The sequence below is a fragment of the Oncorhynchus mykiss genome, chromosome Y, assembly GCF_013265735.2.
Source record: "Oncorhynchus mykiss isolate Arlee chromosome Y, USDA_OmykA_1.1, whole genome shotgun sequence".
Classification (NCBI taxonomy): Eukaryota; Metazoa; Chordata; class Actinopteri; order Salmoniformes; family Salmonidae; genus Oncorhynchus; species Oncorhynchus mykiss.
In genome coordinates this window covers 37572367-37598116 of record NC_048593.1, presented here as the reverse complement: position 1 = coordinate 37598116, position 25750 = coordinate 37572367, and the positions used below count along the sequence as shown (strand labels likewise).

The window sequence follows — 25750 nt, the reverse complement described above, 5'->3', positions numbered from 1 at the left end:
CCTTGCCCTCATTATCATGCTGTCAAATTTACTTCAGACAGATGGCAATGTTATCATTAGCTGGCAATGTTTGTCAGAAATAGCCTTGCTGGGAGCACGGACATCCGATTGGTCTCTCCTCAATCATAGCTAGCTAGCTAACGTTGCATCTAAAGTCAATCTGGCAACATCACAATGGCAAAAGGTTTTCCTATAATTATCTGTCTCCTTTAGAAATGTTATTGTATTTCCAAGCTACAGTAATGCATTTTTGATTAAATATTAATCAGTGCCAAATGACAATGCATTGAAAAGAATACTCAGTCGGGCATCAGTCCTAAAACGAATGTTACAAACAATATTGTGATGAAACATGCAACCCATGAATAAGGGGACATAATACAATGTTACACCTACAGGAGGACACAATGGGTGTATTCGTAAAGTCAATTTGGAGCGCTCGGGGCGTTCGTAAATTCAATCTGGAGCGCACTCAGAGTGACCTCTGGGTGTTCGCAAAATTCAGAGCATTTGCTCTCGGAGCGTTCAGAGCGCACGCTGGACGCTCTGGCCGAGGGGTAGCGTTATAATCCGAGCACGACAGTCAAGCACCCAAGCTAACTGGCTAACGTTGGCTAGCTATTTCCAGACACAAATTAGAGAAAACACCTCACTCTGACCATTTTACTCATCCTAGCAGAGCCGGTTAGGCTGTTGTGTTTTTCAGAGTGTTGGTGACTGTAACTGTGCTGCTGGCAACAATTTAATTACTATTTTTTTACTGGCACCGGCCACATTCAACGGGTGTTGAGCGTTTGTAAATTCATCAGTTATTCTGAGCTCCAGGCACAGTTAGATGAGAGTGCTCTGAAATTGGAGTAGATAGCCAGAGTGAATATACGAACTTCACCCAACAATATAACGTTACGCGCCTAAAGGATGCCACATGACAACGTTACACGCCTAAAGGATGACACATAACAACGTTACACGCCTAAAGGATGACACATAACAACGTTACACGCCTAAAGGATGACACATAACAACGTTACACACCTAAAGGATGACACATAACAACGTTACACGCCTAAAGGATGACACATAACAACGTTACACACCTAAAGGATGACACATAACAACGTTACACGCCTAAAGGATGATACATAACAACGTTACACGCCTAAAGGATGACACATAACAACGTTACGCGCCTAAAGGATGACACATAACAACGTTACGCGCCTAAAGGATGACACATAACAACGTTACACGCCTAAAGGATGACACATAACAACGTTACGCGCCTAAAGGATGACACATAACAACGTTACACGCCTAAAGGATGACACATAACAACGTTACACGCCTAAAGGATGACACATAACAACGTTACGCGCCTAAAGGATGACACATAACAACGTTACGCGCCTAAAGGATGACACATAACAACGTTACACACCTAAAGGATGACACATAACAACGTTACACGCCTAAAGGATGACACATAACAACATTACACGCCTAAAGGATGACACATAACAACGTTACGCGCCTAAAGGATGACACATAACAACGTTACACACCTAAAGGATGACACATAACAACGATACACGCCTAAAGGATGACACATAACAACGTTACACGCCTAAAGGACGACACATAACAACGTTACACACCTAAAGGATGACACATAACAACGTTACACACCTAAAGGATGACACATAACAACGTTACACACCTAAAGGATGACACATAACAACGTTACACACCTAAAGGATGACACATAACAACGTTACGCGCCTAAAGGATGACACATAACAACGTTACGCGCCTAAAGGATGACACATAACAACGTTACACACCTAAAGGATGACACATAACAACGTTACACACCTAAAGGATGACACATAACAACGTTACACACCTAAAGGATGACACATAACAACGTTACACACCTAAAGGATGACACATAACAACGTTACACGCCTAAAGGATGACACATAACAACGTTACGCGCCTAAAGGATGACACATAACAACGTTACGCGCCTAAAGGATGACACATAACAACGTTACACGCCTAAAGGATGACACATAACAACGTTACGCGCCTAAAGGATGCCACATGACAACGTTACACACCTAAAGGATGACACATAACAACGTTACACGCCTAAAGGATGACACATAACAACGTTACACACCTAAAGGATGACACATAACAACGTTACACACCTAAAGGATGACACATAACAACGTTACACGCCTAAAGGATGACACATAACAACGTTACACACCTAAAGGATGCCACATGACAACGTTACACGCCTAAAGGATGACACATAACAACGTTACACGCCTAAAGGATGACACATAACAACGTTACACACCTAAAGGATGACACATAACAACGTTACACGCCTAAAGGATGACACATAACAACGTTACACACCTAAAGGATGACACATGACAACGTTACACACCTAAAGGATGACACATAACAACGTTACACGCCTAAAGGATGACACATAACAACGTTACACACCTAAAGGATGACACATAACAACGTTACGCACCTAAAGGATGACACATAACAACGTTACACGCCTAAAGGATGACACATAACAACGTTACGCACCTAAAGGATGACACATAACAACGTTACACGCCTAAAGGATGACACATAACAACGTTACACGCCTAAAGGATGACACATAACAACGTTACGCGCCTAAAGGATGATACATAACAACGTTACGCGCCTAAAGGATGACACATAACAACGTTACACGCCTAAAGGATGACACATAACAACGTTATACACCTAAAGGATGACACATAACAACGTTACGCGCCTAAAGGATGACACATAACAACGTTACACACCTAAAGGATGACACATAACAACGTTACACGCCTAAAGGATGACACATAACAACATTACGCGCCTAAAGGATGATACATAACAACATTACGCGCCTAAAGGATGACACATAACAACGTTACACACCTAAAGGATGATACATAACAACGTTACACGCCTAAAGGATGATACATAACAACGTTACGCGCCTAAAGGATGATACATAACAACGTTACGCGCCTAAAGGATGATACATAACAACGTTACACGCCTAAAGGATGATACATAACAACGTTACACGCCTAAAGGATGACACATAACAACGTTACGCGCCTAAAGGATGACACATAACAACGTTACACGCCTAAAGGATGATACATAACAACGTTACACGCCTAAAGGATGACACATAACAACATTACGCGCCTAAAGGATGATACATAACAACGTTACACGCCTAAAGGATGACACATAACAACGTTACACGCCTAAAGGATGACACATAACAACGTTACACACCTAAAGGATGATACATAACAACGTTACGCGCCTAAAGGATGACACATAACAATGTTACACACCTAAAGGATGATACATAACAACGTTACACGCCTAAAGGATGATACATAACAACGTTACACGCCTAAAGGATGACACATAACAACGTTACACACCTAAAGGATGACACATAACAACGTTACACACCTAAAGGATGATACATAACAACGTTACGCGCCTAAAGGATGATACATAACAACGTTACACGCCTAAAGGATGACACATAACAACGTTACACACCTAAAGGATGATACATAACAACGTTACACGCCTAAAGGATGACACATAACAATGTTACACACCTAAAGGATGACACATAACAACGTTACACGCCTAAATGATGACACATAACAACGTTACACGCCTAAAGGATGATACATAACAACGTTACGCGCCTAAAGGATGACACATAACAACGTGACACGCCTAAAGGATGACACATAACAACGTTACACGCATAGAAATAGAATAACTAGAATGGTCTTGGATCCTCTAAGCCTGGCAACTTGACTGGTAGACTCATGGAGATATCCCATATCTATATTTATGTATGAGTTGACTCATGGCGTCAAAATTTGTCCACGCGGGAATGTAGTGATAAGCAGATCACCTGCCTCCCCGCTATTTGGGACAACGTCTCCCATTGTTAAGGGGGAGATCATCTCGTCATTATATACAGTATCACGGGTACATTCGCAAATGGCTGCTTGGTTTTGTGACACAATCATTTCCATGGTAATGTAGAATATTCCTTTAAATGATGCGGCTCATGCAATGTATTTTTTGTAATGTCAGTTGAGTTGATTCAACAAATTTCAGCACGTGTAGGTGAGGTCTCACCTTAGTCATCTTCAACCATAGAGATAGATAGAGGTCTCGTTGTCTTCACCTTAGTCATCTTCAACCATAGAGATAGATAGAGGTCTCGTTGTCTTCACCTTAGTCAGCTTCAACCATAGAGATAGATAGAGGTCTCGTTGTCTTCACCTTAGTCATCTTCAACCATAGAGATAGATAGAGGTCTCATTGTCTTCACCTTAGTCATCTTCAACCATAGAGATAGATAGAGGTCTCATTGTCTTCACCTTAGTCATTTTCAACCATAGAGATTGATAGAGGTCTCGTTGTCTTCACCTTAGTCATCTTCAACCATAGAGATAGATAGAGGTCTCATTGTCTTCACCTTAGTCATCTTCAACCATAGAGATAGATAGAGGACTCATTTTTATATCTGTGCCATTATAGTGTCTGTGACAGCATGGGCCGTGCCATTTAGGCTATAACCCATAGGAATCCCATCCCAGTTGACTACTTTAATAATATAATATAATGATATATGCCATGGTAGAAGTCATCAATGGCACTGCCCATGCTATAACGATCTTCTGGCCACTATCATTCTCTAGGTCTTCAACCTACTGTAGCTTTTACTTCCTGCTTTGCTCCTATGGGTACACCCAAACATGGCTGCCAGTCCACCCATTATGCCATCATTAACTTGAATGGAGACACCCATTCTATTGTTACAGCTACACAGGGACACAATACAATGGTATACATACAGGGGGACACATAATAATGTTACACCTACACATGGACACAATACAATGTTATACATACAGGGGGACACATAATAATGTTACACCTACACAGGGACACAATACAATGTTATACATACAGGGGGACACATAATAATGTTACACCTACATGGTGACACAATACAATGTTACAGCTACACAAGGACACAATACAATGTTATACATACAGGGGAACAGGGGGACACATAATACCGTAACACATTGGGACACAAAGAACATTGCTATGACCTAATTCCAGTACTATATCTTAGAGAACATTTTTCCATACTAATTCAATTAAATGTGCTACTCCAACCACCCCCCCTCACCAATTTTTGGTGTGTGTGTGTTTTCAAACACAAACACACACTCTCTCCCCCCTTCACACACACATAATCACACTCTAATGATAGCCAAGTTAGCTGGCCCAGTAAGCCATGTCTTTTTGTCTGTGAAATCCAAAGGATGACATTACAGCTAAGGCCTTCTTCTCTGGTCACAATGTCAAGCCTGGACAGCTGCTATCTACAGTGGGGAGAACAAGTATTTGATACACTGCCGATTTTGCAGGTTTTCCTACTTACAAAGCATGTAGAGGTCTGTAATTTTTATCATAGGTACACTTCAACTGTGAGAGACGGAATCTAAAACAAAAATCCAGAAAATCACATTGTATGATTTTTAAGTAATTCATTTGCATTTTATGGCACCTGTCCACACACTCAATCAAACAGACTCCAACCTCTCCACAATGGCCAAGACCAGAGAGCTGAGAAGGCAACAACTGTTGGCGCAATTATTAGAAAATGGAAGAAGTTCAAGATGACGGTCAATCACCCTCGGTCTGGGGCTCCATGCAAGATCTCACCTGGTGGGGCATCAATGATCATGAGGAAGGTGAGGGATCAGCCCAGAACTACACGGCAGGACCTGGTCAATGACCTGCAGAGAGCTGGGACCGACCGACCGACAGACCGACAGACCGACCGAATCCTACTGACTGTATCACCATATGATATCTACTCCTTTAGCTTGATTTCACTGTAATATATACTATATGTGTTATTTATCACAAAATCCCTTGTTTGCATCAACACGTTCCCTCTTTGATAAAACCAGAACGCAAAAAAGCACACACACACACGCACACACACACACACACTTGTCCTTGTGATGCAAGGTCTTGGTGGACTGTAGTACTAGGTCTGATAAACCACATTCCTTGCAAACACACACAGACACACAGACACACACACACAAACACGCACAGACAAGCACACACAGCTTTGATATCTCATCCCTGCTCATCCTGAGAGGCTCTGTCATCTGATTGGTGGATGAGGCAGAGGGGTATTCAGGGGAGCTGTGTTAACACATGTTTATAAATACCAAGCAGCCGTTACCCCAACAACCCCCCCCCCCCCCCCGACCGCCCACACCCCATCCCTCTGCAGGCAGCACCCCTTCCCTCCACCTACCACGCCGTCCCCCTAACACCACCCACCTTTCTATTTTCCCACACACACCAAACCTGAGTCCTCAGCCCTTGTTATAAGTGAGGCGAACATCCCACACTACAGTACTATAGTACTCCTCATGGGATCATTACTGACCACGGAGAGTCAGGACCTTTGGTTTAACAGATCGTTAGATGAACAGTAGACAAGGGACAGTTCTTAAAAACACTGACAGTTCATACATTATAATGTTTTCCTATGATATAACACACACACACACACACACACACACACACACACACACACACACACACTGCCAGCCTTACCATGGCTGTGGTGTCTTCTGAGCAGGATGCCAGGATGTTGTCGTTGTGAGGGCACCAGTCGATGTCCAGGACAGGCCCAGTATGGCCAGTCACCAACGGGTGGTTCTTATCCAGACGACCCATCTACATCACATAGGACAGGACAGACAGGCAGACAGCATCACATTACACTGCAATATACACTGTGTACACTCTAGTTAGAAAAACTCTATATTTTAGCAACGGCAATACAAATGTAGAAGTTATGCCCCACATTTTAGGAGAAAGCTATATAATAATGATGTGGTTCCTGAGCTGTTAAACATCTGGTCATCTGCACAGTGGGACTGACAATAAAGACTGAACTCAAACCATAACTACACAACGCATCATACACCATTTCACATACAACACTTCTTTATTTTAGCCATGCCTGAAACACACACCAGGAACATGTGCATTCCTGACCAATGATATCACTTCCTGTGCTATTTCACCACTTCCTGTTCCGTTAATTCGAACAACGCGTCTCTCAACCCCGTCACACATATACCCACGCACGTATACACGCACACGCACATACATACACACATCCTACCATCCTGAGGTGTGTATTTATAGCAGTCTGATGAGGTGTTGAAAGGGGAGTTTTTCTTTTGGCTCGGACCCTGCGCAGGATGGATGGAGAGCAGCACAGATATTTATAGACTGACTCTCCAGCCCTCTAATGTACAGTGGGGTCTGAAATGATTGGCACTCTTGATAAAGATTAGCAAAACAGACTGTATAAAATAATACAGATACTGAATTATATTGTATCCTCAACAAAATGGGGAAATTATATTATTTTATACCAATACCATTTCCCAGAGAAATACATTTTGTTTAACAGGTAATCATTTCGACGCCAAACCCACCACTAGTGTGCGTGGCCAAAGGGCTCTATTTTCATGTCATCTGACCGAAGCACTGGCTCCAATCCAAGTGCCAATGCTGCTTAGTAAACTCCAGGCGTTTACGTTTGTTGGATGACATGGAAATAGAGCTCTTTGGCCAGTGGTGAGTTTGGCGTCGAAATGAGAATGCATGAGCAGAAAATAACCTCAAACCTACTGTAAAATATGTTGCTGGATCTATGATGTTATGGTCAAGGACATCAGAAACTTTTTATTTATTTATTTATTTATTTTTGAATTTTACCCCTTTTTCTCCCCAATTTCGTAGTATCCAATTGTTGTAGTAGCTACTATCTTGTCTCATCGCTACAACTCCCGTACGGGCTCGGGAGAGACGAAGGTTGAAAGTCATGCGTCCTCCGATACACAACCAACCAAGCCGCTGCTTCTTTAACACAGCGCACATCCAACCCGGAAGTCAGCCGCACCAATGCGCCGGAGGAAACACCGTGCACCTGGCCACCTTGGCTAGCGTACACTGCGCCCAGCCCGCCACAGGAGTCGCTGGTGCGCGATGAGACAAGGACACCCCTACCGACCAAGCCCTCCCTAACCCGGGCGACGCTAGGCCAATTGTGCGTCGCCCCACGGACCTCCCGGTCGCGGCAAGGACATCAGAAACTTGACCCAGTACCAGGACATTTTAGCCAAAAACCTGGTGGCCTCTGCCAGGAGGCTGGAACTTGGCCACAAACTGATCTTCCAGCAAGACAATAACCCCAAGCACACATCAAAATCCACAAAGAAATGGTTAACTGGACACAAAATCATCATTTTGTAATGGTCATCTCAGTCTCTGGACTTGAAACCTATTGAAAACCTGTGGTTTGAAGTGAATAGTGTAGAACATAAGTGCAGACGAAGGATATCAAGGATCTGGAAGGATTCTGTGTGGAGGAATGGTCTACGATCCCTCCCAATGGGTTCTCCAACTCATAAAACATTTTAGGAAAAAGCCCAGCGCCTTCATCCTCACAAGGTGATGCGTTGAAAGGTATTGAAAACAGGGGTGTCAAAAATGATCACCCCTAGCTTTTTGAGAAGAAAAGAAAATATGACTTGTTAAACAAACTCTTTCTCTGAGCAATTGTATTAGTATAATATAATACAACTTTTTTTAAATAAAATACAATATAGCTCAGTATTTTTATTATTTTACAGTCATTTTTTCTCATCTTTATTTAGGGAATCGGACTAACCATGTCTCTCCCTCCCTCCCACTCCTCTTCCCAGCCCACTAATATACAGTATAACCATGTCTCTCCCTCCCTCCCACTCCTCTTCCCTCTGTGTGTCCAGCCCTCTAATATACAGTATAACCATGTCTCTCCCTCCCTCCCACTCCTCTTCCCTCTGTGTGTCCAGCCCTCTAATATACAGTATAACCATGTCTCTCCCTCCCTCCCACTCCTCTGTGTGTCCAGCCCTCTAATATACAGTATAACCATGTCTCTCCCTCTATCCCACTCCTCTTCCCAGCCCACTAATATACAGTATAACCATGTCTCTCCCTCCCTCCCACTCCTCTTCCCTCTGTCTGTCCAGCCCTCTAATATACAGTATAACCATGTCTCTCCCTCTCTCCCTCTCCTCTTCCCTCTGTCTGTCCAGCCCTCTAATATACAGTATAACCATGTCTCTCCCTCCCTCCCTCCCTCCCTCCCACTCCTCTGTGTGTCCAGCCTTCTAATATACAGTATAACCATGTCTCTCCCTCTCTCCCACTCCTCTTCCCAGCCCACTAATATACAGTATAACCATGTCTCTCCCTCCCTCCCACTCCTCTTCCCTCTGTCTGTCCAGCCCACTAATATACAGTATAACCATGTCTCTCCCTCTCTCCCACTCCTCTTCCCTCTGTGTGTCCAGCCCTCTAATATACAGTATAACCATGTCTCTCCCTCTCTCCCACTCCTCTTCCCCCTGTCTGTCCAGCGCTCTAATATATATATATATATAACTCTCCTCACTCTGAAGTGAACAGGATATTCAGTCATTTCAGTTCGCTCCTCATTTCACACACCATGGTTGGAGAGCGAGGTAGCGGCAGTGTTCCTCTTTCTCTCTCTCTCTCCGCCTCGCTCTCTTTGTCTGTCTGTTTTTAATAGATAGACAGACAGTTGTTCAGATTTACTGTCAGTTTCAGAGATCAGAATATGTTTGCATCAATGTGATGTACCCCGGCCCCAAAACCCTGTCAAGTGGTCACAGCTTATTTTAACTTGTATTTAACTAGACAAGTCAGATAAGAACAAAATATTATTTACAATGATGGCCTACCCCGGCCAATCGCGGACGACGCTGGGCTAATTGTGCGCCACCCTATGGGACTCCCAATCACAGCCAGTTGTGATACAGCCTGGAATGGAACCAGGGTATCTGTACCAGGGTGTCTGTACCAGGGTGTCTGTACCAGGGTGTCTGTACCAGAGTGTCTGTATCAGGGTGTCTGTACCAGGGTGTCTCTACCAGGGTGTCTGTACCAGGGTGTCTCTACCAGGGTGTCTGTACCAGGGTCTCTGTACCAGGGTCTTTGTACCAGGGTCTCTGTACCAGGGTCTCTGTACCAGGGTCTCTGAATCAGGGTGTCTGTACCAGCGTGTCTGTACAAGGGTCTCTGAATCAGGGTGTCTGTACCAGGGTCTCTGAATCAGGGTGTCTGTAGTGACGCCTCTAGCACTGAGATGCAGTGCCTTAGACCGCCGCGCCACTCGGGAGCCCCGGTAGAGCGAACTTTTGTGAGAATCTCTACGGCCCCCAAGGAATCAGGAATGTCAGCTGGGTACGGCAGGATATCCCACTGGGTACGGCAGGATATCCCGCTGGGTATGGCAGGATATCCCGCTGGGTACGGCAGGATATCCCGCTGGGTACGGCAGGATATCCCGCTGGGTACGGCAGGATATCCCGCTGGGTACGGCAGGATATCCCGCTGGGTACGGCAGGATATCACACTGGGTACGGCAGGATATCACGCTGGGTACGGCAGGATATCCCGCTGGGTACGGCAGGATATCCCGCTGGGTACGGCAGGATATCCCACTGGGTACGGCAGGATATCACACTGGGTACGGCAGGATATCACACTGGGTACGGCAGGATATCACACTGGGTACGGCAGGATATCACACTGGGTACGGCAGGATATCACACTGGGTACGGCAGGATATCACACTGGGTACGGCAGGATATCACACTGGGTACGGCAGGATATCCCACTGGGTACGGCAGGATATCCCACTGGGTACGGCAGGATATCACACTGGGTACGGCAGGATATCACACTGGGTACGGCAGGATATCACACTGGGTACGGCAGGATATCACACTGGGTACGGCAGGATATCCCGCTGGGTACGGCAGGATATCACACTGGGTACGGCAGGATATCACACTGGGTACGGCAGGATATCACACTGGGTACGGCAGGATATCCCACTGGGTACGGCAGGATATCACACTGGGTATGGCAGGATATCCCACTGGGTACGGCAGGATATCCCACTGGGTACGGCAGGATATCCCACTGGATACGGCAGGATATCCCACTGGGTATGGCAGGATATCCCACTGGGTACGGCAGGATATCACACTGGGTACGGCCGGATATCCCACTGGGTATGGCAGGGTATCCCACTGGGTACGGCAGGATATCCCACTGGGTATGGCAGGATATCCCACTGGGTACGGCAGGATATCCCACTGGGTACGGCCGGATATCCCACTGGGTATGGCAGGGTATCCCACTGGGCAAAAACTGGTTGAACCAACGTTGTTTACAAGTCATTTCAACCAAAACATAAATGTGATGACGTTGAATCAAGGTGGAAAACTGATTGGATTTGAAAAAAGTAATCAACGTAAGGGAATTTAGTATTTTTTTCACCCAACTTTTAACCTAATGTCACGAACGTTGTTGGTGGAAGAAGGTGAGGACCAAATCGTAGCGTCGTAGGTGTTCACGATGTTAATATTTAATAAATCAAACTGAACACTGAAATACAAAACAACAACGAAACAGTCCTGTCTGGTGAAGACACACAACAGAAAATATAATCACCCACACCTCAAGGGGGAAAACAGGCTGCCTAAGTATGGTTCTCAATCAGGGACAACGATTGACAGCTGCCTCTGATTGAGAACCATACCAGGCCAAACACAGAAATACCAAATCATAGAAAAAAGAACATAGACTTCCCACCCAACTCACGCCCTGACCATACTGAAACAAAGACATCACAAAGGAACCAAGGTCAGAACGTGACACCTAAATCCAATGACGTGGTGACATGTTTTGTTGTTGTTACGTTGAATTCACGTTCGTTGACAACTCAACCAAATGTAAATCAAAACGCTGAACTGACGTCTGTGCCCGGTGGCAGTCACCATACCCTAGCTCAAGACCAACAATGTAAAAGTAGGCTACAAAAAAGTCAAATGAAATCATTAAAATCCCGATTAAAATGCAATGACTGTTTCGTGTATTGAAAAGGCTGGCTTTAGGACCATGCAGAGCATCGCTCGGAGGGAAGCTACTAGCCCGCGTGCCTTTATCTCAGCAGTGAGCAGAGACAGTGCTGTGTTATGCACCTGTTACATTCACATTGGACAGCATAGGCAGCACCTCCAATAGAATAGGGGAAGATAACCGCCCCCCCCCCCCCCCCCCCCCCCCCCGAAGTACATTTCATTACATTTGCAAAGAGTAGCTATATAATTACTCATGCATATGCATTAATTCATGAATTAATTCAAAATTCTATACCAGAGAGCATGATTTGGCCACAGAGGATCATTTGCTTCTTTAATTGCTTTAAACGCGCAATTTGGGCAGCGCGTGGCAAATAGCTGATTGTTGCGTTGCAGCAGGCAGTGGAAAGCAGTTCAATATGCCTAGGCCTGTAGCAATATTTATAAATACAATGGTAGGAAAAACATAGTATTTCTCTTTTCTACAAAAGCCATTTGCTATGTCTACTTATGACAAGGTAAAAGGTTTATGTTTCTGTCTCCATATGATATGATAAATATATCCAATGCAACAAACATCTACATTTAAATGGTATTAATATGATTTTACATATATTTCCATTAATTCCCATATATTCCAGTTAATTCCCACAGAAAGTGTCCACCTCTGAATATTCCCCAAAATGTGCAACCCTAATGACAACAAAGACTTTATTGAAGAATCCCTACTGTTGACCAATCAACGACAATGGGGCGTTGACGTCGGCTCCGAACTTCGTCTTCCCTCAATAGAAAATGTTGTCTGCCCGAAAAGCCGAACAGTTTGTTTTTGACTCACTGAATTCCAAAACAAACAAAAACGTCCCAAAATGTCATCATGCTACAGTATATGCATAAACTCTTCCGAACTGTTTTGTCTGGGAAGCATGCGGACGCCTTCAGGCAGGGGGACCTGTCTTGAGTGAAGGTAGGGAAATCCTGCTTCAGGTAACACCTTGCTGTGTGTGGATAGACTGCGAAGAGAGCAAGGCCTGTGCAGTAACACATCGGGAGCTTTGTCCTCTAGGGAAACACACGAGAACTCAGATAACAACAACTTCAACACCACCTTCAGAGTTCCAGCTGAATTCTTCCCCTAGCAAGGACACTGAACGAAGGGCACCAAACGTTCCCTGTTATTAACACAGAAAGAACAACAAGGCAGATTGCTTGGAACTCTACTGCTGCGATGCAATACATCTGTTATTGTAATTAGCTCACTTTTAGACAATAAGCTGCCTTCATCATGAGGCAAACACTAATATAAACATCTAACTAAACCTCGAATGAATGGCAACTATTATCTTACCAGTCTAGAACTTTGTAAATCCTCTAAGTATCCATCTTGTCTTGGCAGGTTTTACTAAACAGGTGGTTAGTTAGTCTGAGCTTTCAGTCGGTGGTAGGAACAATCCCCTCCAGTGTATCCTGGGGAGAGAGCAGGGTACTTACGGCCAGACTAAACGCTCGGTTCCCGCCAGGTGCAAAGGTTCCACCTGTCATCTTGTTTCAGAGGGGAGTGAGATAAGCATGAAACTGTGTTTATCTATACTTATCTATCTAGATGATTTCCTTGTCTCCTTTTATCATATTTATTTTGTTCTATTGTTTCTGAAAACACTTGGTGAATCTGGCCCAAGAAAGAAGGGCGAAACTTGAGACTCGGGGAGAGCAGGGGGGGGGGGGGGGGGGGGGGGGGGGTAGAGAGAAGAGCGAAACGTGAGACTGAGGGAGAGCAGGGGGGGTAGAGAGAAGGGCGAAACGTGAGACTGAGGGAGAGCATGGGGGGTAGAGAGAAGGGCGAAACGTGAGACTGAGGGAGAGCAGGGGGTTTAGAGAGAAGGCCGAAACATGACACTCGGGGAGAGCAGGGGGGGTAGAGAGAAGGGCGAAACGTGAGACTCTGGGAGAGGAGGGGGGGTAGAGAGAAGGGCGAAACGTGAGACTCGGGGAGAGCAGGGGGGGTAGAGAGAAGGGCGAAACGTGAAACTCGGGGAGAGCAGGGGGGGTAGAGAGAAGGGCGAAACGTGAGACTCGGGAGAGCGGGGGGGGTAGAGAGAAAGGCGAAACGTGAAACTCGGGGAGAGCAGGGGGGTAGAGAGAAGGGCGAAACGTGAGACTCGGGGAGAGCAGGGGGGATAGAGAGAAGAGCGAAATGTGAGACTCGGGGAGAGCAGGGGGGGTAGAGAGAAGGGTGAAACGTGAGACTCGGGGAGAGCAGGGGGGGTAGAGAGAAGGGCGAAACGTGAGACTCGGGGAGAGCAGGGGGGTAGAGAGAAGGGCGAAACGTGAGACTCGGGGAGAGCGGGGGGTTGAGAGAAGGGCGAAACGTGAGACTCTGAGAGAGCAGGGGGGGGTAGAGAGAGGGGAGAGGGGATTCATTTTCTCTCAGCCTCATGGCAAAATGTGCAAAATAACATGACATTAGCTATAAAATTGCAAATTGCTCTCTTTGCCCCATGGCAAAATAAATCCCCCAAAATAATTGTACAAATATTTTTTTTGGGGGGGGGGGGGGTTAGCACCTTGCGGGAGGGTCCTGTGAAACTGCGTTATGCCACTGATTGGAAGTGAACTCTCACACATAAACACAATATTGACTGAAAATATAACTTTTCAATTGACCTCAATCGTGCCCACACAATGAACGCTGTTCCCATCAGGCATATCAGCTAGACTAGAGAAAGGTAACACAACACTCTGACATTTTAACAAAACATAATCTGGGACCTAAGACTTAGCTCGGACTATAGAAGTTCACTGAGATGTAGATATCTGACAACACAGTCCAATTCAACTGCCCAACACAGAAAGTTCATCGTGTTCAAAATATTTAGTTAAATCACCTCTGAGGAACTTCAAACCAAGGCTGGGATTCAAACAAACTGACATCGCACTGCACTTGACTTTTAAAGGCCATTTCCCTGACTTTAGCAGAGATCACATTCGCTGTAAATGACACGGATATCAGCTGAAGCATAAATCACCTTTAAAAGTCAAGTACAATACGATGTCGGTGCATTTGAACTTGTCCCTGAGTTTTCCCTATCACTCCCATTTGGTTGGCAGTGGCTATTAAGTTAAGTTAGTACTGGTAGTGGCTTTTGAAACAAATCCGAACCATGGATGACAGACGACTTTCAGGATAAGTTCAAATATACAGGCAAAGGTCAAAAACGGATAAAGCGACAATCAGCAGTTGAAACAATAACAAAAGCCTCTGTCTCTTGTTTCTGTAGAAAGCTGAGGGATGTCAAGCTCAAATTCATAGACGACTATGGATGCATAGAGACGATCCATGATATCAAAATTATAGTTTTAACCAGGTTTTGAGGCTATATGGTGGGTTGTAAAAAAAATATTTTACTTTATTTACAAACATTGGAGTAAAACAAGCTTATATTTTCGGTTCTGATGGGCTACGACAGTTGAACTAAGGTCATGAGGCATTTTAAGTAATATTCTTCAAGAGTCAATGGGTATATGTTATTCATTTATAAGTAAAAAAATGGATGTAGCAATTGCAGAATACCCCTTTAAAACTTCTTATGGCTTGAATCCCGTTAACGGGATCGATATGACAACAGCCAGTGAAAGTGCAGGGCGCCAAATTCAAAACAACAGAAATCTCATAATTAAAATTCCTCAAACATAGAAGTATTTTACACCATTTTAAAGATAAACTTGTTGTTACTCCCACCACAGTGTCTGATTTCAAAAAGGCTTTACGACGAAAGCACACCAAACTATTATATTAGGTCTGCACCTAGTCACAGAAAAACACAGCCATTTTTCCAGCCAAAGAGAGGAGTCACAAAAAGCAGCAGAAATGGAGATAAAATTAATCACTACCCTTTGATGATCTTCATCAGATGACACTTATAGGACTTCATGTTACACAATACAGGTATGTTTTGTTCGATAAAGTTCATATTTATATACAAAATTCTGAGTTTACATTGGCTCGTTATGTTTAGTAGTTCCAAAACATCCGGTGATTTTGCAGAGAGCCACATCAATTTACAGAAATACTCATAATAAACATTGCTAAAAGATACAACTGTTATGCATGGAATTATAGATACACAGATTTCAAAAATCTTTACCGAAAAAGCACACCATGCAATAATCTGAGTACAGCGCTCAGACAACAAATCAAGCCATACAGATATCCGCCATGTTGTGGAGTCAAAAGAAGTCAGAAATAACATTATAAATATTCACTTACCTTTGATGATCTTCATCAGAATGCACTCCCAGGAATCCCAGTTCCACAATAAATGTTTGATTTGTTCGGTAAAGTCCATAATTTATGTCCAAATACTTCCTTTTTGTTCGCGCGTTTAGCCCAGTAATCCAAATGCACAATGCGCAAACGCTTAGTTCAGACTAAAAGTTCAAAAAGTTATATTACAGTTCGTAGAAACATGTCAAATGATTTATAGAATCAATCTTTAGGATTTTTTTATCATAAATCTTCAATAATGTTCCAACCGGAGAATCCCTTTGTCTTCAGAAATGCAATGGAACTCAAGCTAACTCTCACGTGAACGTACGTGGTCAGCTCATGCTTCTCTGGCAGACCTCTGTCTCAATCCCCTTTCATTCCCCCCTCCTTCACAGTAGAAGCATCAAGCAAGGTTCTAAAGACTGTTGACATCTAGTGGAAGCCTTAGGAAGTGCAATTTGACCCCATAGACACTGTATATTCGATAGGCAAAGAGTTGAAAAACTACAAATTTCCCACTTCCTGGTTGGATTTTTTCTCAGGTTTTTGCCTGCCATATGAGTTATGTTATACTCACAGACATCATTCAAACAGTTTTAGAAACTTCAGAGTGATTTCTATCCAAATCTACTAATACTATTCATATATTAGCAACTGGGACTGAGTAGCAGGCAGTTTACTCTGGGCACCTTATTCATCCAAGCTACTCAATACTGCCCCCAGCCATAACAAGTTAAGGTTTGACTGACCTCCAGCCCCATCCCTTAGCTGTTTAAAAAAAAGTGGCAGGGTGTCTACTTTGTTGTTGTTCGAATCCCAGATTGCCCCTTTAAGGGCTGACTTACCTTGGAGAGGGGCAGGACGAGGAAGGCTCCGCCCCCACTGGACTCCACAATGACGGCCAGGAACTTTGGGTTGACGGCACAGAACGAGCTGTCCCACGTCACCTTGGAAACGCGTATGTCATCATAGCCCTGCTCCGTCTTCCCTGCCTGTCCGAAGACGTGCCGGAACTTACTCTGTCGTACGATGCTGCGACTCATCGCTATGGAAACAAAGAAGGGAGGGGGTAAAGATGGAGAGAGATGGAGAGAGGAAGAGTGAGACAGGGGCGACGAGGAGGGGGGTGTGGGGGGACAGAGAGATGGAGAGAGGAAGAGTGAGAGTGGGGACGAAAAGGATGGGAGAGAGGTGGGGAGAGGGGAGAGAGAGAAGAAGAGTGAGTGAAGGAGGGAATCATGATTTAGTGAGGAAGTGACAATTACAGATATGCAATGTCAATCAATCAAGCATTTAATCAATCATTCAAGAGATCATGAAATTCTTATTGACCAAGAGAAGTAATATCAATCCAACTTAAATGATGTGAATCATGGGACTGATCTCACCTCTTCCATTGATAAGCTATGACTCTTGGCATTCTGCGAAACACACATGATGGTATTTTAGGATGGAAGTGTCGTCAAAAGTCAAGTTGAGTCATGTGTCTGTTGCTGATTAGCAATATAACAGTGTTGAGTTGTTGTGTCTGTTGCTGATTAGCAATATAACAGTGTTGAGTTGTTGTGTCTGTTGCTGATTAGCAATATAACAGTGTTGAGTTGTTGTGTCTGTTGCTGATTAGCAATATAACCGTGTTGAGTTGTTGTGTGTCTGTTGCTGATTAGCAATATAACAGTGTTGAGTTGTTGTGTCTGTTGCTGATTAACAATATAACAGTGTTGAGTTGTTGTGTGTCTGTTGCTGATTAGCAATATAACAGTGTTGAGTTGTTGTGTCTGTTGCTGATTAGCAATATAACAGTGTTGAGTTGTTGTGTGTCTGTTGCTGATTAGCAATATAACAGTGTTGAGTTGTTGTGTGTCTGTTGCTGATTAGCAATATAACAGTGTTGAGTTGTTGTGTCTGTTGCTGATTAGCAATATAACAGTGTTGAGTTGTTGTGTCTGTTGCTGATTAGCAATATAACAGTGTTGAGTTGTTGTGTCTGTTGCTGATTAGCAATATAACAGTGTTGAGTTGTTGTGTGTCTGTTGCTGATGTACTGTTGTCATGTTATTGTCCGGGGCAACGGGCCAGAACAATGTAAGCCGTGAAAACACAGGAGACACATTCTAGATCTCTGATGATCCATCAGCACAGATATTAATAGTGTGATTGTCCCACACAAACACCCACATGCACACGTACACTCACATACACACACACAGATACAGACACACAGACACACACACAAACACCCACTTGCGCACGTACAATCACATACACACACACAGATACAGACACACACACACACAAACACAGCTGATGAAGACATGGGATCAGACCACAAGATAAATGAGGAAAGCATTAAGACAAGATATAAACTCAAACTGCAGTAGTCTGTATGTAACGTAATACTATATAGAAGTAAGTACTGTTGGTTAATATGTACATCTGTGATAAACAGAATATTTCCTGTATATAAGGAAATGAAGGGTGCGTGGACATGAACACACACATACAGAAGAAAGGCCATAGGCTGGCACTAAAATCCATATCCAAAATGACCCAGCTGCCCCTGCAGACAGGAGCCCAGGAGAATTAGGACCTGAGCAATCTCTCTGAAAGGTGAAATAAAATGCTGTAGTAAAACAACTCTCCGTTCAGAGAAGAAAGTCAAGTTATATGCTGTTGGGATCTTTGGAGATGGGAGACCTTTTTGGAGACCCAATGAAGACCGAAACATTGGCAAACAAATACACATAGCAGCACAGAATGCTGTGGCTCCACTGGACAACTGAAGATGAACAAACCCGTCCTGTCAACCATGAGTCCTTGGTGTAAACATGCTTCTGATATTGACTCAATTAACCTCAGTTTACAGGAACAACTTGCCCTTCCATAATGTATCTCTAATACGAGCTCTTACTATCAGATAGATGCCGAAAAAGTAGTCCAAGACTAGAAACCATTGAAACTACCTGTAAATCCACAACTGGCTTAATCTGTTTCCAAGGAAACAGACAAATATGTGCTCACCCAAGTGCTTTATGATTTTACCACTGTATGTATGTATGTATGTATGTATGTATGTATGTATGTATGTATGTATGTATGTAGCATTACACGACCCGACAGTTGATAGGGTGGATGAACTGATAGGCCTTAGTTCCGCTTGTTTCTGGGGTGTGTGTTATCAGGGAATTCCAGTCACCACATACAAAAGGTCTCTAGGTCTCTGCTGTGTGAGTCCTGATCCCAGCTCTACTCAGCAACATGACACAGTTATCATAAGAAATGTGACCAGAGTGTAATAGAGTGTAACCGAGTGTAACCGAGAATAACCGAGAGTAAATAGAGTGTAACTGAGTGTAAATAGAGTGTAAGAGTGTAATAGAGTGTAATAGAGTGGAAAGAGTGTAAGAGTGTAATAGAGTGTAAATAGAGTATAATAGAGTGTAAATAGAGTGTAAATAGAGTGTAAATAGAGCGTAATAGTGTAAATACAGTGTAATAGAGTGTAACAGAGGGTAATATAGTGTGAGTATAATAGAGTGTAATAGGGTGTAACAGAGTGTAATAGAGTGTAACAGATAGTAAAATAGTGTGAGTATAATAGAGTGTAACAGATGGTAATATAGTGTGAGTATAATAGAGTGTAATACAGTGTAAAAGAGTGTAATAGGGTGTAATAGAGTGTAAAGAGTATAAGAAAGAGAGTGTAGTAGAGTGTAACAGAGCGTAATAGAGTGTAAATAGAGTGTAACAGAGTGTAATAGAGTGTAAATAGAGTGTAACAGAGTGTAATAGAGTGTAAATAGAGTGTAACAGAGTGTAATAGAGTGTAAATAGAGTGTAACAGAGTGTAATAGAGTATAACAGAGGGTAATATAGTGTGAGTATAATAGAGTGTAATACAGTGTAACAGAGTGTAAATAGAGTGTAATAGAGTGTAATAGGGTGTAACAGAGGGTAATATAGTGTGAGTATAATAGAGTGTAATAGGGTGTAATAGAGTGTAACAGAGGGTAATATAGTGTGAGTATAATAGAGTGTAACAGAGGGTAATATAGTGTGAGTATAATAGTGTAATACAGTGTAATAGGTTGTAACAGTGTAATAGGGTGTAACAGAGTGTAATAGGGTGTAACAGAGTGTAACCGAGTGTAATAGGGTGTAACAGAGTGTAATAGGGTGTAACAGAGTGTAATAGGGTGTAACAGAGTGTAATAGGGTGTAATAGATTGTTACAGAGTGTAACAGAGTGCAATAGGGTGTAACAGAGTGCAATAGGGTGTAACAGAGTGTAATAGGGTGTAACAGAGTGTAATAGGGTGTAATAGATTGTTACAGAGTGTAACAGAGTGTAATAGGGTGTAACAGAGTGTAATAGATTGTTACAGAGTGTAACAGAGTGCAATAGGGTGTAACAGAGTGCAATGGGGTGTAACAGAGTGCAATAGGGTGTAATAGATTGTTACAGAGTGTAACAGAGTGTAATAGGGTGTAACAGAGTGTAATAGATTGTTACAGAGTGTAACAGAGTGCAATAGGGTGTAACAGAGTGCAATAGGGTGTAACAGAGTGCAATAGGGTGTAACAGAGTGTAATAGGGTGTAATAGATTGTTACAGAGTGTAACAGAGTGTAATAGGGTGTAACAGAGTGTAATAGGGTGTAATAGATTGTTACAGAGTGTAACAGAGTGCAATAGGGTGTAACAGAGTGCAATAGGGTGTAACAGAGTGCAATAGGGTGTAACAGAGTGCAATAGGGTGTAACAGAGTGTAATAGGGTCTAATAGATTGTAACAGAGTGTAATAGGGTGTAACAGAGTGTAATAGGGTGTAATAGAGTGTAATACAGTGTAACAGAGAAATACCTAGTCAGCTGACTGTCAGTTTATAACAGTATAATAAGGTAGGCCTACTCTTTATGAAACAGTTTATAACAGTATAATAAAGTAGGCCTACTCTTTAAACAGTTTATAACAGTATAATAAGGTAGGCCTACTCTTTATGAAACAGTTTATAACAGTATAATAAGGTAGGCCTACTCTTTATGAAACAGTCTATAACAGTATAATAAGGTAGGCCTACTCTTTATGAAACAGTTTATAACAGTATAATAAGGTAGGCCTACTCTTTATGAAACAGTCTATAACAGTATAATAAGGTAGGCCTACTCTTTATGAAACAGTTTATAACAGTATAATAAGGTAGGCCTACTCTTTATGAAACAGTTTATAACAGTATAATAAGGTAGGCCTACTCTTTATTAAACAGTTTATAACAGTATAATAAGGTAGGCCTACTCTTTATTAAACAGTTTATAACAGTATAATAAGGTAGGCCTACTCTTTATTAAACAGTTTATAACAGTATAATAAGGTAGGCCTACTCTTTAAACAGTTTATAACAGTATAATAAGGTAGGCCTACTCTTTATGAAACAGTTTATAACAGTATAATAAGGTAGGCCTACTCTTTATGAAACAGTTTATAACAGTATAATAAGGTAGGCCTACTCTTTATTAAACAGTTTATAACAGTATAATAAGGTAGGCCTACTCTTTATTAAACAGTTTATAACAGTATAATAAGGTAGGCCTACTCTTTATTAAACAGTTTATAACAGTATAATAAGGTAGGCCTACTCTTTAAACAGTTTATAACAGTATAATAAGGTAGGCCTACTCTTTATGAAACAGTTTATTACAGTATAATAAGGTAGGCCTACTCTTTATGAAACAGTTTATAACAGTATAATAAGGTAGGCCTACTCTTTATGAAACAGTTTATAACAGTATAATAAGGTAGGCCTACTCTTTATGAAACAGTTTATAACAGTATAATAAGGTAGGCCTACTCTTTATGAAACAGTTTATAACAGTATAATAAGGTAGGCCTACTCTTTATGAAACAGTTTATAACAGTATAATAAGGTAGGCCTACTCTTTAAACAGTTTATAACAGTATAATAAGGTAGGCCTACTCTTTATTAAACAGTTTATAACAGTATAATAAGGTAGGCCTACTCTTTAAACAGTTTATAACAGTATAATAAGGTAGGCCTACTCTTTATGAAACAGTTTATAACAGTATAATAAGGTAGGCCTACTCTTTATGAAACAGTTTATAACAGTATAATAAGGTAGGCCTACTCTTTATGAAACAGTTTATAACAGTATAATAAGGTAGGCCTACTCTTTATGAAACAGTTTATAACAGTATAATAAGGTAGGCCTACTCTTTAAACAGTTTATAACAGTATAATAAGGTAGGCCTACTCTTTATGAAACAGTTTATAACAGTATAATAAGGTAGGCCTACTCTTTATGAAACAGTTTATAACAGTATAATAAGGTAGGCCTACTCTTTATTAAACAGTTTATAACAGTATAATAAGGTAGGCCTACTCTTTATTAAACAGTTTATAACAGTATAATAAGGTAGGCCTACTCTTTATGAAACAGTTTATAACAGTATAATAAGGTAGGCCTACTCTTTATGAAACAGTTTATAACAGTATAATAAGGTAGGCCTACTCTTTATTAAACAGTTTATAACAGTATAATAAGGTAGGCCTACTCTTTATTAAACAGTTTATAACAGTATAATAAGGTAGGCCTACTCTTTATTAAACAGTTTATAACAGTATAATAAGGTAGGCCTACTCTTTAAACAGTTTATAACAGTATAATAAGGTAGGCCTACTCTTTATGAAACAGTTTATAACAGTATAATAAGGTAGGCCTACTCTTTATGAAACAGTTTATAACAGTATAATAAGGTAGGCCTACTCTTTAGAAACAAACCGTTCAGGGCAAAAAGATAGGAATGCATAGATTTCCATTACTGCATGTTTGTTCATATCCCAGAAACCATTCCATTTACATTGTTACCACCTAGGGAACGCTCTTGTCCAGAGAGACTAACAATCAATGCATTCAACCACCTCCATTACAGTACAGACAAGTTCTGTCTGTCTGTCTGTCTGTCTGTCTGTCTGTCTGTCTGTCTGTCTGTCTGTCTGTCTGTCTGTCTGTCTGTCTGTCTGTAGCTGTCTGTAGCTGTCTGTAGCTGTCTGTCTCTGCTCTGTTCTGGCATGGCTCTCCAGACAGAGCAAAAGAATGACATGGTCACTTTCCTAATATAGACATGCCACTGTCCGTTCCCACCCCCAGCTCTAACCCCAGCCCTACCCTTACCACTCTGGGGCTCTGGGGAGAGGGCCTAACCATCCCCAATAGGAAAATGAAACAGATCTCCCTGATCTGTCAATAACAAGAATATTGGCGACTACACGCACGCACACAATCCTTAAACTCGTATGCGCAAGCACGCACACTCACACATCTGGAAACCTACCACAGTAGCCTAATAATGCTACCCCTATAAGGAAAGAAGGGGGGCAACCCCCCCCCCCCCCCCCTCCCCTCTGGCCCTGCACAACGTGCTCCATTTGGTTCAGCAGTCACAACTTAAAGCTCGACACTGTCCGCGGATAAAAAGTGCGCAGTCACATTGTGACATCTATGACTTTCCCAGCATTACGCACACACTGGCAATGCGGTAAAAGAAGCTGTCGCAGCATTCAACTGCGGAGTCGACGGTTATTGACGTTATTAATTATAGTAGAACACGGCTGCTTTAGGTCAATTGAGGCAACTCACTCAGCTCGGTATTTGTTGGGTATTCCCACCGGTCGTTCGCCCTCCGAATTCTCCACTCCCCCTTCCCTTGGTAGTTTTCTGTTCTCGGTAACGCGCCGTGCTTATTGGAGTGTTTTCTCTGGTTCTCTGTGGTCCAGTTTTGTACACTTGGTGCGGACTTGGCGGCGGGCGCGAGGTACAACTATGACGCGGCGAGACGAGCAAGAAGGGAGGGGGTCTGAAAGGAGGACAGAGAGAGAAGGAGCGGAGGGAGGGGATATGGGAAAGGGGTCAAAGTGGTCCCGTCTATTTTCGAAAGGCCCTGTCTGGCTATCTCTCGTATGCCTGGGACAGAGCTATAGGTTGAGCTGCGATCGCGCGCAGGAGTCAGGTGGTCACTGGCTAGGCTGTGCCACACAAGCGCGTGAAGAGGAAGAGGGGGTTACATTACAACTTAGACGATCTGCCATGTTCGTAAACTATAGTCTACTTATAAACTGTCAGATATGCTATGGCCATGAATAAATTATTTAGACGATTAAAACATATTTTTTTCCAAATGTGGGCCAATACACTTTGTTTTCCAAGACTGCTGTCAAAATTTGGCAGCCATTTCCTAAACTATCCAGTGTGAGACCTGGTAACAGGCCGACATAAATTCCGTGGGCTACTCTGCCAGTCAGTGGCACAACGGACCAACTGTCACTCCGTTACAAACTATCATCTGTCCTAGTTCGGTTTGACAGCTGCACGCGGCTCCATCCAGTGCTGAGCTGAGATGAACTGCATGCACCCAGACCTAATACCGATAGAGGGCGACAAACTCAGCACTGACCGAGTGAAGTATAGTAGGCCTAGTGAAGTCTAGTAGGCCTAGTGAAGTCTAGTAGGCCTAGTGAAGTCTAGTAGGCCTAGTGAAGTCTAGAAGGCCTGGTGAAGTCTAGTAGGCCTGGTGAAGTCTAGTAGGCCTAGTGAAGTCTAGGAGGCCTGGTGAAATCTAGTAGGCCTAGTGAAGTCTAGTAGGCCTGGGGAAGTCTAGTAGGCCTGGGGAAGTCTAGAAGGCCTGGTGAAGTCTAGTAGGCCTGGTGAAGTCTAGTAGGCCTGGTGAAGTCTAGTAGGCCTAGTGAAGTCTATGAGGCCTGGTGAAGTCTAGTAGGCCTGGGGAAGTCTAGTAGGCCTGGGGAAGTCTAGAAGGCCTGGTGAAGTCTAGTAGGCCTGGTGAAGTCTAGTAGGCCTGGTGAAGTCTAGTAGGCCTAGTGAAGTCTATGAGGCCTGGTGAAGTCTAGTAGGCCTGGGGAAGTCTAGTAGGCCTGGGGAAGTCTAGAAGGCCTGGTGAAGTCTAGTAGGCCTGGTGAAGTCTAGTAGGCCTGGTGAAGTCTAGTAGGCCTAGTGAAGTCTAGTAGGCCTGGTGAAGTCTAGTAGGCCTGGGGAAGTCTATGAGGCCTAGTGAAGTCTAGTAGGCCTGGTGAAGTCTAGTAGTTCTGGTGAAGTCTAGTAGGCCTAGTGAAGTCTAGTAGGCCTGGTGAAATCTAGTAGGCCTGGTGAAGTCTAGTAGGCCTGGTGAAGTCTGTAGGCCTGGTGAAGTCTAGTAGGCCTGGTGAAGTCTAGTAGGCCTGGTGAAGTCTAGTAGGCCTGGTGAAGTCTAGTAGGCCTAGTGAAGTCTATGAGGCCTGGTGAAGTCTAGT

General features: G+C 43.0%; 1 protein-coding gene across 1 annotated transcript in view; it reads right to left on the bottom strand.

The window, feature by feature from the left end:
• The window catches only part of LOC110510232 (coronin-6), a 40913-nt gene extending 16601 nt beyond the window's left edge, over positions 1–24312 (bottom strand). Inside the window, exons 1-3 of the mRNA XM_036967985.1 lie at positions 24087–24312; positions 17277–17476; positions 6760–6882 (exon numbers count right to left, since the gene is read on the bottom strand). Of these exons, the coding sequence (XP_036823880.1) occupies positions 6760–6882; positions 17277–17474 (321 nt within the window). The 5' untranslated portion in view covers positions 17475–17476; positions 24087–24312. The remainder of the gene's footprint in view (positions 1–6759; positions 6883–17276; positions 17477–24086) is intronic.
• Between the last annotated feature and the right edge of the window lie 1438 nt (positions 24313–25750).